The sequence below is a fragment of the Ostrinia furnacalis genome, unplaced genomic scaffold, assembly GCF_004193835.3.
Source record: "Ostrinia furnacalis isolate ACB-3 unplaced genomic scaffold, ASM419383v2 OfSCF6076, whole genome shotgun sequence".
In the NCBI taxonomy this organism is placed as follows: domain Eukaryota; kingdom Metazoa; phylum Arthropoda; class Insecta; order Lepidoptera; family Crambidae; genus Ostrinia; species Ostrinia furnacalis.
In genome coordinates this window covers 45056-60598 of record NW_021136315.1, presented here as the reverse complement: position 1 = coordinate 60598, position 15543 = coordinate 45056, and the positions used below count along the sequence as shown (strand labels likewise).

The window sequence follows — 15543 nt, the reverse complement described above, 5'->3', positions numbered from 1 at the left end:
TGTCATTTTGATTTCGGTCTTCAGAGAAGATTGGTTTTCGATTGTGAGATTTTTCAAGACATCATCCTTATACTTAACCCTAACGATCGATGTAATATACAGGGTGTAATTTTTAACAGATTTTAGTTGGTTCGATTCCCGGGTGTGGCAAGCAATTTTTTGGAAATCTTTGAATGCAGTTCTATTTCTTTTCCTAAATTAAGGAATGTTTCTTTTGAGTAAAATTTTCTATCTACAGTATTAAGAGTACTTTCCCTCCAGGTGGAATTACAAAATTCCACCCTGTAAGTATATGTGTTTTGAGACAACATTACTATTTGAATAAATAATTTGGTAATCTTACAATAAGTTAAGAAATAAGCAATCACAGTTATTTCTTAGATTAGTGCTTTATTAGGCTAATATTGAGAAACAGTAAACTTCTTTTAATATAATTCTGACCAAAAATTTTCCATTATTTGCCTAGTTAACACTAACAATCTAAAAGATTATTTTTCAATAAAACACTCAAAAGGTTCTTTGAAAAGAAAATCATAATAGATTTGGTATCCATCGGTAGACTCACTCTTTTTCTTTATAAGTGCCATCAGTGGTTAACATTGAATAAAATATTTTTAATTTGATGATTTAGCATCGACAAAAATATAGGTACACTAGGTACTATTTTGACAGATGAAACGTAAATAATATTCACATTGTTTTAGTCATAAAAAATCTTGCAGATTTAGGATTTGGCCTTACAACAGGCTTTTTCTAACGAAAAATATAAAAATAGGTATTTTTAATACTCGTACAATAAAACTAGGTTTAACTGTAGGGATTGTGAAAAAGTCTATAATAAAATAAAACTTATTTCAAGTACAAGTGAAACTACTGTATCAATGTTTATTTTACAAAACCTTTGACCTAAAAAGTGAGAAAATAATTATAGAGAAATGTGCTTGTTAAAGCTGCGATGGTGCTTGTGGCGGCCTATTTTATTAACGGGAAGTAGGACCCATCGAGATTATTGGAACTTGGTAACATTTTCACAGGATATTGTTGGGGTTCGGAACACTAGTAAAATTGATTAAATGGACGATAGGTAGTTGGTAAAAATTGACTTTTTATGTTAGTCAAGGATTTCGATATTTTTGTTAAATGCCCCTTATATACCCATAACTTTGATAACTACTTAATTATTTACATTAGTTATTTAGTGCAATGGAAGTATAAAATGGTTTCCACATTGTCTAAAAACTAAATAAATAAAATAATGAATTTTAATTAATACTAGCGGCCGCCCGCGACTTCGTACGCGTTTTTCCCGCTAATTCCCGTTCCCGTGGGAATTTCGGGAATTCCTTTCTTAGTGCACCTCTACGGTACCTAAGCTACGTCCCTTCCAAATTTCAAGTGCCTACGTTTAGCCGTTTAGGCTGTGCGTTGATCTGTCAGTCAGTCAGTCAGTTTCTCCTTTTATATATTTAGATACACAGGTCGCTGGGACCTACACTAATTTGCTGTTGGTAGAAAATTAACTTTCTTCAACTTCACGTTTAAAGCAAAATTAAATCTGCCCTTCGGCTAATATCTAGACCACAATCTAAGAAGAGCTATAGGTAAATTAATTATAATACATAAGTTATTACTAAGTGTCCTAATTAAACAACAATTAATTGTATTCCAAAAGCCACTCTAATTTTTCCGGTGAACTTAAAGCTTTCTGTCACTATAGGGCATAGCAGACTTGCTACTTTTAGCATAACCGATAGCAATATTAGGACTGCAACAATGCTGCATTGCTATTAATCGATGGAGTTTCCAAAAAGCAAAGCAGCGCGCGTGCTTATGCCTTTCGCCACTGATTTGATTAAGTAGCTGAAAAGTGGCAAAATTTTCGATCTAAAAGGCATGTCTGCCATGTCCCCGGGTTGATGTTTATTTCCCAAACCCACGGAATTTCTAATAGCATCCACCATTACCATTTCAAGAGAATAATTATTTGAAAGCGAGCCGCGGATTCGTTCATCGGAATCCCAAGTTTTAATTAGAAAGCTCGAGCAAGTTAGATTATACACCTTTTCCAGTTCAAGGTTTGAACCCTTTTTGAGACCCTGAAGGATCAATGGGATTGTGGATAAAGTTACTTTTTAGTTTGGTTTCGTTAACGATAGGATTAAGACAATTTTGCAGCCACGAGTTTCAGGCCTGTGGGTTGTTGTGATTGGTTTATGCGTGGAAGAGTTGTTTTAAATAATATCTTCTTTTAAATAAATTGTATAAAAGCGAAAGGTCACTGAGTAACAGTGAGTCACATATTATTTTTCTTAAAACCAAGGGCGAAATATTTCATAACAATTTCAGGTTTTCCTTATGTTGTTTTACGTCATAAACTCTGGTCCTTTAATTTATTTACTTTAATTAACATTTTGTATGGATTCCATTCTTAGAAATTCAATTAATTCCTTGAATAATATTGAAGACAATTAGAAGCCTTAAGGTTGACTGCAAAGTTTAACTAGGTCTTCATTTAACGAATGGAGTCAATGAACACAAATAAAATAATAAATAAGGCCTCGCCCAATGGCATGACACACATAATATAAGTATATCAAAATCGGACAGTCAATGAACGTTTTTCTAAAACGTTAATTAAAAATTATATAAAATAACTAGCCCGCGACTTCGTAAGAGTGACCTAAGCGGATAAAACTATCCCCTTAGGGGTTGAATTTTGCAAAATCCTGTCTTAGTGAGCACCTACGTTCTAAAAGGAACCCCCATGCAAAATTTGAGACTCCTATTTGTAGATTCTGAGATTTCGTGATGAGTGAGTGTTTTTATAGATAAAATATAAAGATATAGATTTTACTTCATATTACTTTTTCATAAACCATAGGTACTGTTAATTTCCCAAGTTTTATGTCATCCAAAGTCCATGTTTGTGGTTGCCCCTCGTCTGCCGTTTAGTGTCAGTTTGCTTAGGGTGGCGCAATTAAAACTCGCTTGACGAGGGTGCCATCCCTTTGATTGCGTTCGTTTTGATTTTCATTACACTAGTTACACACTACGTGGTTTGGAATGAGATTATTTGGATATTAAACGAGTTCTTTGAGAAATCACTAACAAACTAAAGTTATGTAATTGTGAAATAGAAGCTGATTACGTTTATTGTTTTTCTGGCGACAACAATATTTGTCCCTTGCTGGACTTGCCATATTTAACCATAACTTTTGTAGTAAATTAGTCTCAAGTCATAATAAATCAAACAGCTGTCAAAATATAAAGCTCTCTCAAGTAACTGGCACGTGCTGCCGTTATAGTCGGGAACACAAACCACTCAAACATCGGATTTAAATAAAATATTGTTCTAAAAATGTACGGGATAAAAACTTATTAAAGTAATACGGCTACGTACTACTACTATAGCGTTAAAAACCATCTACTTTTTTGTGGACGCGAAAAATATTTTTCATTCTCAATTGATGTCATTTCGTTTAGAAATAGAATATAGAGAAAGCAAGCGACAACTATTTCCCTCGACGCTCAACAACGTCAACTGGCTGCAACGAAAACGACCAAAAAGCACCGGACACTCCGGACACCCCGGACCCTCCGGACACTTCAGACAGTCTCTCGCCTGTTTTTGTCTAGTCTAGACCCACTTCCAAGTGTAGTAATGTTTTATGGACCATTCTGTCGGTGAAAGAAAGAAGTGGGCAGATAAATCGTTTTTCGATATTTTTCGAATCTTTTAGAATTTTAGAGAATTCCAAAAAATGCACCGAAATCGACTCGTATACAATTACCATCAAATTAGACTAAATTCTTATAGAAAAATATTCAGTTATGAAATCATTAGAAGCCATAGTTATATTATTAGCTTGACAAACTACTAAAGTCTGACAATATAGGATTGTACTCGTTCGTTTCAGCCAAATGACGTCCACTGCTGGACAAAGGCCTCCTCCAAGGTTTTCCACAATGAACGGTCCTGCGCTGCCTGCATCCAGGCTCTTCCCGCAACCTTTACTAGATCGTCGGTCCACCTAGTAGGAGGCCGCTACGTCTTCCAGCCCGTGGCCGCCACTCGAGAACTTTTGTGCCCCAACGGCCATCGTCTCTACGAGCTATGTGCCCCACCCACTGCCACTTGATTTTAGCAATTCTGCGAGCTAGACCTAGTCACTTGGTTTTAGCAATTCTTAGAGGATTGTATTGTTACAATGGAATAGAAGGACGGACGAAACTCTCTCTCAAATTTTCTATAACTTTATTAAAAGCTATTTAGAATGCATGGTATCGGTAAAACAATACAGTGAAAGAACCCGATAAGTTTCAACCGAAAAACCTCGAATGAGCGTTTAAAATCAAAACCGTCGTTTTTCCCGCGTTGTTTCCTTTGCGACGGTCGGACAATTTATCACGACCCCGGCTAGGGATGCGCATGTTAATTTTGATATCGATAATGCGAGATGAAAATCTTAATATACATTTAGGCAAATCTGCTCTAGAGAAAATGCATTGTTAGGTACGAGTAAATTCAGTTTTGTTAGTGCTTTTGGAAAGAAATCAATTCAAGAAAATAAACTTCTCATGAAGCCAATGTAAAAGAAGAAAAAATCCACTAATGTGTTTGTTTGATCGAACCATATTATTACAAAGTCTGACAGCACTTCTGTTTTATAAACACGTTTTTCAATGAGATTTTGGACTGTAATGAAATTGTCAAAATATGAATGCGAGTTGCTGTAAAAAAGCAGTTTAGATTCACAACTTCGAGACTATGATTGGTAAATTGTTTGAAGTCATCATCATCATCATCTCAGCCATAGGATATACTACTGAACAAAGGCCTCCCTCAATGCTTTCCATGCTGCCCGGTTGGTAGCGGCTTGCGTCCAACGCCTTCCTGCTACCTTTATAATGTCGTCGGTTCACCTTGTGGGTGGACGTCTCATCCTGCGTTTGAAGTACCTATATTTACTTATTAATAACTATTTTAGCTATCGATACATTATCGATATCACCGCACATCACTAGACAACACAAAAAGAAGTAACTCTGGAGATTGCAGCGGAATCTTCAGCCAGCAACGGTTTTCCTCTTTAAGACAATTAATGGACCGTCAACTGTTTCGGTTATTTATCTGTTTACGGTTAATTAGTTTTGTCACTTGGCGAGGGACACGGTTTTTTGGATTAATGACTTGTTGCACTTTATCGCATCAATGCATTTTTTTCAATGGACATCGGGATGCATAAGAATTTTTTGAATATTTTTGGAACTTTTTTTGGTAACCATGATTGGAAACCTTATTGCCTTGAAGCTTAAATGCTGTGGGTTAAGTAGGTTGTGGTCGCAAGTTTGTTAATTTACTTATAAGCTTTTTATACACATAATATTATTATGTTAGACCCACCTCTCTATCTTAAATAGGTTACTTTCATGTCTCTCAAAAGCATGCCCTTGCTTATGAAACTGAGAGTACTGAAAGTCGTTGAATCAGATGTGTAGCTATGAGAAGGCATAATTTATAAATAACTACGAGTATTTATCCGAATAAACAATAACATATTTTTTAAAACTACTGAACAATTAAAGTTACGACAACATACTTTAACTCATTGATACTTCTCTTTAAAATCACAACAGGTAAAATAAAATGAACTTAATCTGCACGGAACATAAATATTTTTCATATCCCACTACAACTTTCACGCGCGGCCATTAAGCATGCAATCTGTACTTAATTTCGGAATTAAACAATAAATCAGATATATTAAACAATGAAAACATTAACCAAGAACAATTCGTTTTACCATGTTTATGACAATTCTGCTCGGTGGAAAAGATAAAATATTATGCTTGAAAATAAAACCCAACGAAGCGGGTGATCTGGTTAAATTTGTCCAACCCAAGTGTTTTATTGTTTCATAGCCGTTCGGATTAAAACTGGATATTTAAAGCTTTCGAAATAATATTATTGGGTTTTCAATTGTGATATTTCTTAGTTTTGTTACTAACTTAATATTTAACTCACTCGTTAGCGATGGCTTTAATGTAAATTCAAGGTTGTAGCTTACTGGTCTCAATACTATGTATAAGTAAGATTTCCATTGAAATCGCACACACAAAAGGCTCCGATGTTTAGACTATTTGACACCACCAAGCAATTGATGTACTTTTTTTATGCAGGACAAAGCAGGTATTAAAACGAGTGTTGGGGACGACTCGCCGAGAAGGAGGAAATCGGCGAAATAGTGGCGCGAACGAATGCGTACACCGTTGCGCGTAAACTGTAAATGTGAATGTTTTATATGTTAATTATTGAATATTTAAGGTTTTAACATGTATTTGATGGTCTCTGTAATAATATTAAATAGCTTGATATATAATTTATGGAAATATTAACCGTTTATGTAAGTTACATAAGTAAAGATGGTAAATGATGAATAATTCTTTATAGAAGATGTAATTTATTAAGGACTAAGTTAAATTGTAATATATAGGGAAAGACGAAACCTATGTACTACTTTTTACATGAAAATAATAAAGAGGACACATATTAATTAAGGAAAACACATAATTAAGAATAAGAAGATAGGGAATCGCTTAGGAGTGAGCGAGATAGGCATGTGAGCGCTCACGGACGCGTCTGTCTGAGAGGGAGGGTTTGAAAGAGAGATAGCCTACATTCGGGGTTAGGTTGCTGAAGACATTCTGAAAACCGGTTAGGTTCGTTTCAGAACCTAACTTAATGAAACCTAACAAAAACCGGTTAGGTTACAAAAAACCGGAAACCGGAAATTCCTGAAAAATTACAGTTAGGTTGCTGAAGACATTCTGAAAACCGGTTAGGTTCGTTTTAGAACCTAACCGCGCGAGCGCGTGCGCAGCACGCGCGAGCGTCTACGAAAAATATATCTGTTTAGTACAGTGCTGCAGCCCCCCGCACCTCCCCCCGCGCTGCAGCGCACCGGGCGGTTATCTTTTGTCTATGGATGGACCTTGACTTTCAATGTAGAGAAAATCCATTCTTTATTTTTTTGTCAATTTACCGGGTAAATTATTATATTCATTAAATTATAATCATGCTAAGAAAGTTTTATAAGGTAAATAAATATAATATTTTACAATACTACGAGTAGCTTTAATCTACTTGCCATCGATTCTCTTGCTTATAAAATTAAAAATACTAATTCAAAAAAATAAAGTATGGGACAAACAGCAAGTATCTCATATCGAACGAAACAATAATCACTCAAATTGGTGTTACCTAGCAACATTATTTATAGTTGTATACTTGACACTGGATTTAATATCTATTGCAAATCGCACCAAACCAATAAACGTGTAAAAAAATAAATATTAAATGTACCAATAAATGCGAAAATAACTCTGTCTGTCTGTCTGTATTGTATTGCTTTCACGCCTAAACCGCTGAACCGATTTTGATGAAATTTGGCATAGAGATGGTTTTAGTCCCGGGAAGGGACATGGGAGAGTTTTTATCTGGGTTTTTGAAACAGGGACACGCGCGATAAAGTTTTTCTGTGACAGACAAATTTCCATGCGGGCGAAACCGCGGGCGGTAAGCTCGTAATGAAATAAATAGAGAAAAAAATTGAGTCGCATAGAAAAGGCCCTTAAAATTACGTTTAACAAAAAACAAAATACTTTATCATAATTTATTGCAATTGAAAATTGCTGAAACTTAAAGGTGATCACTCCTCGCAATACAGTAATCTGAACTTCACCAACCTTAAAGTCGACCCTCGAAGCCGACCTCCAGACGCACGGCACCGTTCGAGGCACTGGGGCTGGGCACCGCATGAGTGTCCTCGCTGATGCTGACGAAGATGAAGCTACGCGGAGCCTGGCTGCACGCGCGAATAATCGTAAGACAGGATCTTTCGAAGGAATGAACGTCACTCGCAGACTCGCCGAGCGTGCGCGACACACGGGTGTGCGCATTGAGTGTCGCCGTACTAGTGGGGCATGGCGCCGATCATTGAACGAAGGTAGGAAAATAAAGTTGGCGAAGCAAATATGCGAATACCCGCCAATATTTTTACAAGGAATGAACAATAATCTTAAATTTTATTATTGGTGTTTGGTTGGTGTGTTAGAAACAATGAAAACCAATACATATGTATAACGCTTATCTTGATTTTTATTTAGGTTTAGTTTAATTATTTTATTGTATGAAGTTATTAAGACCAATACTTGCATAGTTTTATCAGGGAAATGATGAATGAAACAATTTTTCTTACGAAGTTTATTGATAACTTTATATTATAAATTAATTGAAAATATTTACAATAATTGTGCATTTTTTAAGTTTTATCCATGAACATCTTACATTAAGGACATGTTAATTTTGGTAAAGCCCGAGTGGCTAGAATTTCATACGGTGTGGCTTTGCATAAAATGCAACCCGAAAGGGGGTGAAACTACATCATAACTTATCGACAAAAAACAATGCAAAAAACACAAATCTTTATTACAAAAATTGTTCCAATTTCTATGGACTCCATATACCTACAAAATAATAGATTCCTAAAAAAGTAGGTTCTAAAAAGTACCTACTATAAAATAAAATAAAAACTAAAATTATGTCAAATACTTTGTGTTGATGATAAAATATATGACAAAAAATGAACTATACTGAACCAACTGAACCGTCCCACCCGTGTCATTGACAGGGGGCGCCACCGTCAATACCAAATTGCCGATTCCGATTTTTGCCACGTTGGAAAACACTGAAATTAATTTTAATGTCATTTGCAGGAGGGCGCTGCCAACAATGCCGGGTTATTATTTCTGATCTTTGCCATTTATATTTCAGACATCTGCATATCACTGGTCTTAACATACTGGGTACACATTTTTAAAGTTGACTACTATGTACATGGAGTCCATAGAAACTAATAACTATTGTAATAATATTTAAAAAAAAAATTGTAACAAAAAAATCTAAGTAACTTATGTTTTCGTCGATAATTTATGATGTAGTTTCACTCTCTTCCAGGGTTGCACAGGTTGTACTAAAAATCTTGGCTGCACTTTATACAGGGTCACACTAATGACTAATGTAGAAGAAGGCAGGTGGGTATGTCACTGTCATCGCATCAGTGTGCTCACCATGAGTTTACATTGGGTGTGCGTAACTGCGTAAAAAAAATTCATTCCTATAGAAGATTGTACAGCGCCCTTACCGGCTACTTTCAAGAACTGAAATCTGGATTTTTTTGACGATTATTTCGCTAGCGATAGCTAGCGAGCGAGTACACCTAACGTAAACTCATGCACACTGATGTTTAGCGAGTTATCTAATGATAACAATTCTAATGGGATTCGAAAACACAGATTAATAATGTCATTTACTTACTTATCCTGGCTCCATCCTGCTATGATACACATAACCTACCTATGCTAATCACTGTCGTTGAAGCGGTCTATTTCTGAATACTGAGTACGTCAGCAATATTTATAAGTCGGCCATAATTAGGTCGTACTTGCATGTTATTTCAAATTGTTCAGTTCATATCTTCTATACTTATAATAAATCTGTAGAGAGGTCAATTCTGTACATGAAATATATTTTCAAAATAACTATCAGGTGGTGATTAGTGATCGATACTGATGCCAAAAATGCAATCAGTAAAATTTTTGTCTGTCTGTCTGTCTGTCTGTCTGTCTGTCTGTCTGTCTGTCTGTCTGTATGTTCCTTATAGAAACAAAAACTACTTGACGGATTTTAACGAAACTTGGTACAATTATTCTTCATACTCCTGGGCAGGTTATAGGATACTTAGGAATTCCCACGGGAACGGGAATTAGCGGGAAAATCCTTTTGTACGAAAAATCTAAACCGCTTAAGTTAGACGCTTGAAATTTGGCATGCAGGTACCTTAGTAAACTTAAAGCTTAGTTACAACAGGATATTGCAAAATTCCCACGGGAACGGGAGTTAGTGGGAAAAAACATTTGTATGAAAAAATCTAAACCGCGTAAGATAGACTCTTGAAATTTGGCATGCAGGTACCTTAGTAAACTTAAAGCTTAGTTACAACAGGATATTCAAAAAAAACATTTGTATGAAAAAATCTGAACCGCGTAAGATAGATGAAGGGGGGGTAAAACGAGATCCACGCGCACGAAGTCGCGGGCGGCCGCTAGTTAATTAATATAGCTTAAATTAAATGTCACGATGACTGTGACTCGTATGTAACATAGTACAGTATTGACTAGTTCGTTTGTCGCGCGGGCGGGCGCGGCGCGGTCACGCGGCGGTCACGTGGCGATCAGCACCAGGAGCACTATCGCTATCCCCGTCACCATGCAGATCACCAAGCCGAGCTTTTTCTGAAAACACGTTGAGAACAAAATAAGTTTATCTAATCGTTTTAGATCGCTCGACAATGACGATATATCAGACCCCGCGTACCTTCTTGGCCCGGGCGTGGCTGACGGTGCCCTTGAGCAGCTCGCGGCCGCCCAGCTCCACGTGTCCGGTGGCCTGCAGCGCGTAGTACTCCACGCTGTCGAGGCGGTCCTGCTGCGCGGCCACGAGGTGCGCCAGCTGCAGGAACAGGTCGCGCAGGCCGGCCAGCGCCGCCTCCACGCGCGCCAGCTCCTCGTGCCGCGCCTCCACGTCGCGCAGCGCGCGCCGCGCCTCCGCCGTCTCCGCCTTCACCTGCGACACAACGCCGCCTGCACGTTACCACCTCGTATAGTTCTCGCGACTCATGAAGGCGACTGAGCTTTCACTTATGTGTGTGCGTGGACATGCACATAACGAACGATAGTGTAAGGCTGGGTTGCATCATCTTACTTTACTTTGACAAACGTCAAAAATCTGTCAAATTCCATACAAAAAGCACCGGTTATCGCCATAGTTACGGTCAAAGTTAGGTGGTGCAACTCAGCCATATTAACTCTATCAAAACTTTTGAGTTTTAAAAAACGAACAATAGCGAGCCACCACACGTGTAAAGCTCATTCGCTTTCGTTTTACTGTGGTAAATTGCAATAACTACACACGCTTAATGCAGGACTACAGGCTACACGGGCTGTAGCCGCGGTTTTATGAAAAAAGTGACAGGTCATAGGAACTCATCATTAGTATCAAACCCAACGCATTCTCTCGGATCCCACCCGACGTGAACGCGATAGCGTTGTTTGGAACGGTCCACTTAACGAGTTAACCGCTAATGCGTGTTAATAAAAATGATTACCAGCGAAAAAGATAAATGCACTCGATATGAATGTTGACCTAGAAAGGTGCGGAAATGGCCAGTTTGGGACGGGACTCGAGCTCGGGATCGCATTGTATTCGGTAATCTTGGTTCGAGTGAACCAGCGCAATGGAGGGAGGGACTCACGTTGTCGACGAACAGCGAAATGTTATTGGAGTCCAGAAGGCTCTCGCACTCTTCGTCCGATATCGTCAGGTTAGCTGAAATAAGTATACAAACACGTAAGTAAAAACAAACTGTTTAGGTAAGTAGGTGTAGGTAATCATCTGTAACAACATTACTTGCTTGCATGTAGCAAAGTCAAATAATTCAAGAGGGTACGGCTTTTGATAAACCCTCTCTTTGATTGATGATAACGACACATTTTTATCTATGCTATAAAAAAAACGAATTTCATGCAGGTATTATGTTTTTTGTAAATAAATACTGTTCAACATCTTGTTATCAGGTCTATAAATAATATTTTGGTAACTAAGTAAGGTTTTGCAGAAATTATATTTTTATAGTTGAGGTTAATCAAAAAAAGCAAGCCTCGACCGTCGCGGATGAGCAGCGGCACCGCGGCGGCTTCGAGGCGGCGTCGCGGCACTAGACGCGCGTGGGCGTTCACCTCGCGCGGCTCGGACGTTGACTCCGCCGCTGCACTCCGCGGGAAGCCTTGCGCTGAACCCTCTCCGCGTCAGCCCATTAACACGTCCGAGCGATCTAGGAACGCTGGGGCGATGACTCTACCAACGCGCCGTGGCCTTGTGCTGTGACCGCGAATGAACTGACGACTGTATGATGCCAGTAATCTCATCCGGTGACCTAAATAAACTCGATTCGGATCTTATCCGAACTCTACTACTCCTTAGATCTACTCGTATTCAGGTCAAAATCCAATAGTTTGTCCTCCCACTCCCACTTTATTTTCACGATTATGAATCAAAGTCGGTATCACAGAATCATATCGCCAGAAGAAGAAGAGCAGAAGCGGAGCAAATATTAACGTGGAATGTAAACACCAGTCTTCACTATAAAGGAGGAAGTACTGAATGATGGCTGATATGCAGGAGCATGCGGAGAGCCCGCAGGCCGGCGCGGGGTAGCATGGAGTAGTACTTCACTGAGTTTGATCTGCTCGTGCAGCAGCAGCAGCTGGGAGTCGCGCAGCGCGCGCAGCGCCGCGTGGTGCGCGTGCAGCGCGTCGGCGTAGAGGCGGCGCGTGCAGGCGTACTGCAGGCGTGCGATGCGCGCGCGCGCGTCGTTGCTGTGCGCCGCGCCGGCCACGCGCGCCTCGAACTGCCGCAGCGCGCCGCACAATTTCAAACCCACGCCGTTGGACTGCGTGATCACGGAATCCATTTGGTCTTGTAAGTCTGGAAATGTAAAAGCAATATAGGTAGTGTTTAAATCTTTTACAATGCAAAATAATTCTCCCAATGCATTTCAGTATGTTCCTATAAATATCATCATTATTGTACAAAGTACAGTTTATTGCAAGCAAGCATAAAACCAAATGTTATTTACGCTTTGCTAGTTGACATTATTTATTTTGTTAAATCTACGATTAGTTCACTGCTGCCTTTATTAGTGTGCACACACATTACATCATTGTATCAAGTCGAAACAGTAAATCAAGTATTTCAAGTCTTCGAGTGTTGTTATTATCAAGATCACCCAAGATACATCAATTTAATGTATGGACCAGTCAAGGGCTCATACAATTATCATTTCAGGCATAGGACGTCCACTGCTGAACATAGGCCTCCCCCAATGATTTCCACAATGGCCGGTGGGTAGGTACGGCCTGCACCCAGCGCCTTCCTGCTTCCTTTATGAGGTCGTCGGTCCACCTTGTGGTAACCATTTCACCGTACTAATATAATTCAGACAAATAAAATAACTTGAAGTCAATCACAATTGACGATAGCTTTGTCCTCCTTATTGGTTGGACGAGTCGAAACAAGAAAATGTTGTGAAGTGCCGCCTGTAAAGCAGCCAGCAGTGAAGCAGTGTACTCACGGCGGTTGGTGTGGTAGGTGGGGTCGGCGTGCAGGCGGCGCACGAGCTGCGTGTTGCTGTTGAGCTCGTGCACCCACGCGCGCATGCGCTCCACCTGCAAGCGAGACGGTGCATTGCCATTACCTTCTCTCATACGCAATATTCGATAGAACGAACGACTGTATTGATACTGACTAGACGCATTCGCCTTTTAGTAAAATAATGAAGTAATAAATCTCAATAGAAGTATGACATTATCATAGAATAATATGCGGCTACGCGCAGTAAAACCGCATGGCGTCATCGTGTCCGCGCGCCTACGTATAACCTATTCAAAACGCCTACCTATCAGTGTTATATCCTAATTTAATTTCCTACAACGTTTTAAAAAAGTAGAAACTTTCAGAAATAAATTCCAATATATTTCCAAAAACGCCGTAGGTACTTGTTGAAAACGGTGATTTTTAAATAGTTAAAATCATCATACCTGCGGAAAACTTGACTCTTAGTATAATAGTGAACTTTTATCAATATTTTAGTCATATTTTTTTTATAAAAAGTGGTTTTTAAGGAAATGTTCATTTATGGAAACAAAAAAAGGTTAGTCCTACTTAGTTGGTCCTATGAACGCAATGAAGGGTATGGTCAGTGTGTGGTCAGTGTTAGAATGTCGGACATTAGTTATAAGTTTTAATGGTCCTAATCAGCGCAACGAGCGCGCGCGGTGAGTGCGCGCGCACATTCATTAATTATAATTAAAACTATTAACTACAAAAGCGTTAGTATTCATTCTACTTAGTTCTACATATTTTGTAATAAAAAACACGATATAATATCTAAAATTGAGATAAACAAAATATCAAGCTTGCATCATTTACCTACTTTTGAAAATTGGAATATCACATTTCATATTTTGTCGTAAGTCTTGGAACTCGTTTACTTTTGATAAAAAGCAAAACAATTTAAAGTTGCACATTTAAGCACTCATTGACGTCACGGGCCTATTCTTTTGACTTTTGGCGCGGTTTATCTCTTTAAATTTTCACTAGTTTGAATACGTGTCGAGTATTTTTTATTAAGTTACCTGACGGACTAATTAAATCTCTTGCATTTTTGCCCAGGAAACATCCTTAATCTTGTGATGTACAGGCAGCTAGTCGACTAAGTAGACGGCCAAACTCGTAGTCGGCGTTGGCCTAATAATTATCTTCGAGTAGACATTATAATTTCGGGATCATTCTAGACGTTATATTGTGGCTATTGTGGATGCAATACGAGTATACCTACACCAGATAAAACAATCTAAATATTATTATATTATCCATTTGTAATGAGTGACATTTTTGAGATGTGTGATGTATGGAGTATGAGTTGCACAGGATAACTCAACTATAGATAACTTAAATATTACTTAGGGAGTCCACTTGGTGTCAAAAGTGGACTACCGACGTACCTCCAGGAACATGTCGTCAACATCGGCGGCGGCGGCGGCGGCGGCGGCGGCGGCGGCGGCGGGCGGCGCCGGCTCCACCGTGGCGCAGTACACGCCGCCATTCGCCAGCTGCGGCACACAAAACACAAACCACTTCACCAACGTATCACGTACCTTCGAATGCAAGTGTGGACTCACTATGTCAATATTAGAATTGCTTCAGAGCAATAATTATTTAGTTCAGTTGACTAGCATTTCAGCCCTCTAACATTGTTCGGTGTGATTAGATATCTGAAACGAATGTGGTTCCTGTAATTTACATACAAGCCGTTGGCTTTGAACTTTAACTAACAAATATGACAGTCAGCTGATCGCACTGCTGGTCACACCTGCACTGACAAAGGTGAGCAAACTGCGAAACACTTGGTTAAACACGCTCACACGCCGTGCACTCGAGTAACCGTAAGTATGGATGGGTTTATACTAAATATAATATCAACATTATTTTGCACTACAAATGCATTTGTTGTATAGGTACACAATATCCCTACAGTTACATAACTAAACAAACGCCTTTCACAATTAAAAAACCACTGATCCTTACAGCACACACACACAATTTGCTAAATTTCACGTATTTTCAGAAGAATTCGAGTAATCCCATTTTCATTGAAATGTAACCACACAAACGCGATGATAGAGCTGAAGGACGTCGGAGGCTCGAGGAGGCACTCACTTGCTGCAGCTCGCCGAGGCGGTCCTTGCTCCTCATGGCCGGGCGTGGCGCGACGGCGGTGCGCGCGCGGCGGGATCTAATCGCGCACTGATAAGCGGCGCTGATAGCGCGCGCGGGCCGCGGCCGGCCGATCCTCCGCTCGCACC

General features: G+C 39.3%; 1 protein-coding gene across 1 annotated transcript; it reads right to left on the bottom strand.

Moving 5' to 3' along the window:
* Window positions 1-10097: 10097 nt before the first annotated feature.
* Window positions 10098-15543, bottom strand: LOC114361987 (syntaxin). The gene is made up of 7 exons (XM_028317222.1): window positions 15398-15543; window positions 14683-14790; window positions 13251-13344; window positions 12353-12604; window positions 11373-11446; window positions 10436-10684; window positions 10098-10353 (listed from the first exon to the last, which is right to left on the bottom strand). The coding sequence occupies exons 1-7, from the start codon at window positions 15431-15433 to the stop codon at window positions 10282-10284; spliced, it is 885 nt and encodes a 294-aa protein (XP_028173023.1). The 5' UTR covers window positions 15434-15543; the 3' UTR covers window positions 10098-10281.

Excerpts from the sequence above, each read along its gene's own strand:
- LOC114361987 (XM_028317222.1), bottom strand. The coding sequence starts at position 15,433 with ATGAGGAGCAAGGACCGCCTCGGCGAGCTGCAGCAA. Across the intron at positions 13,345-14,682 it reads TTGACGACATGTTCCTGGAG|GTGGAGCGCATGCGCGCGTG; the intron begins GTACGTCGGTAG and ends TCTCGCTTGCAG. Across the intron at positions 11,447-12,352 it reads GCACGAGCAGATCAAACTCA|CTAACCTGACGATATCGGAC; the intron begins GTGAAGTACTAC and ends TACTTATTTCAG.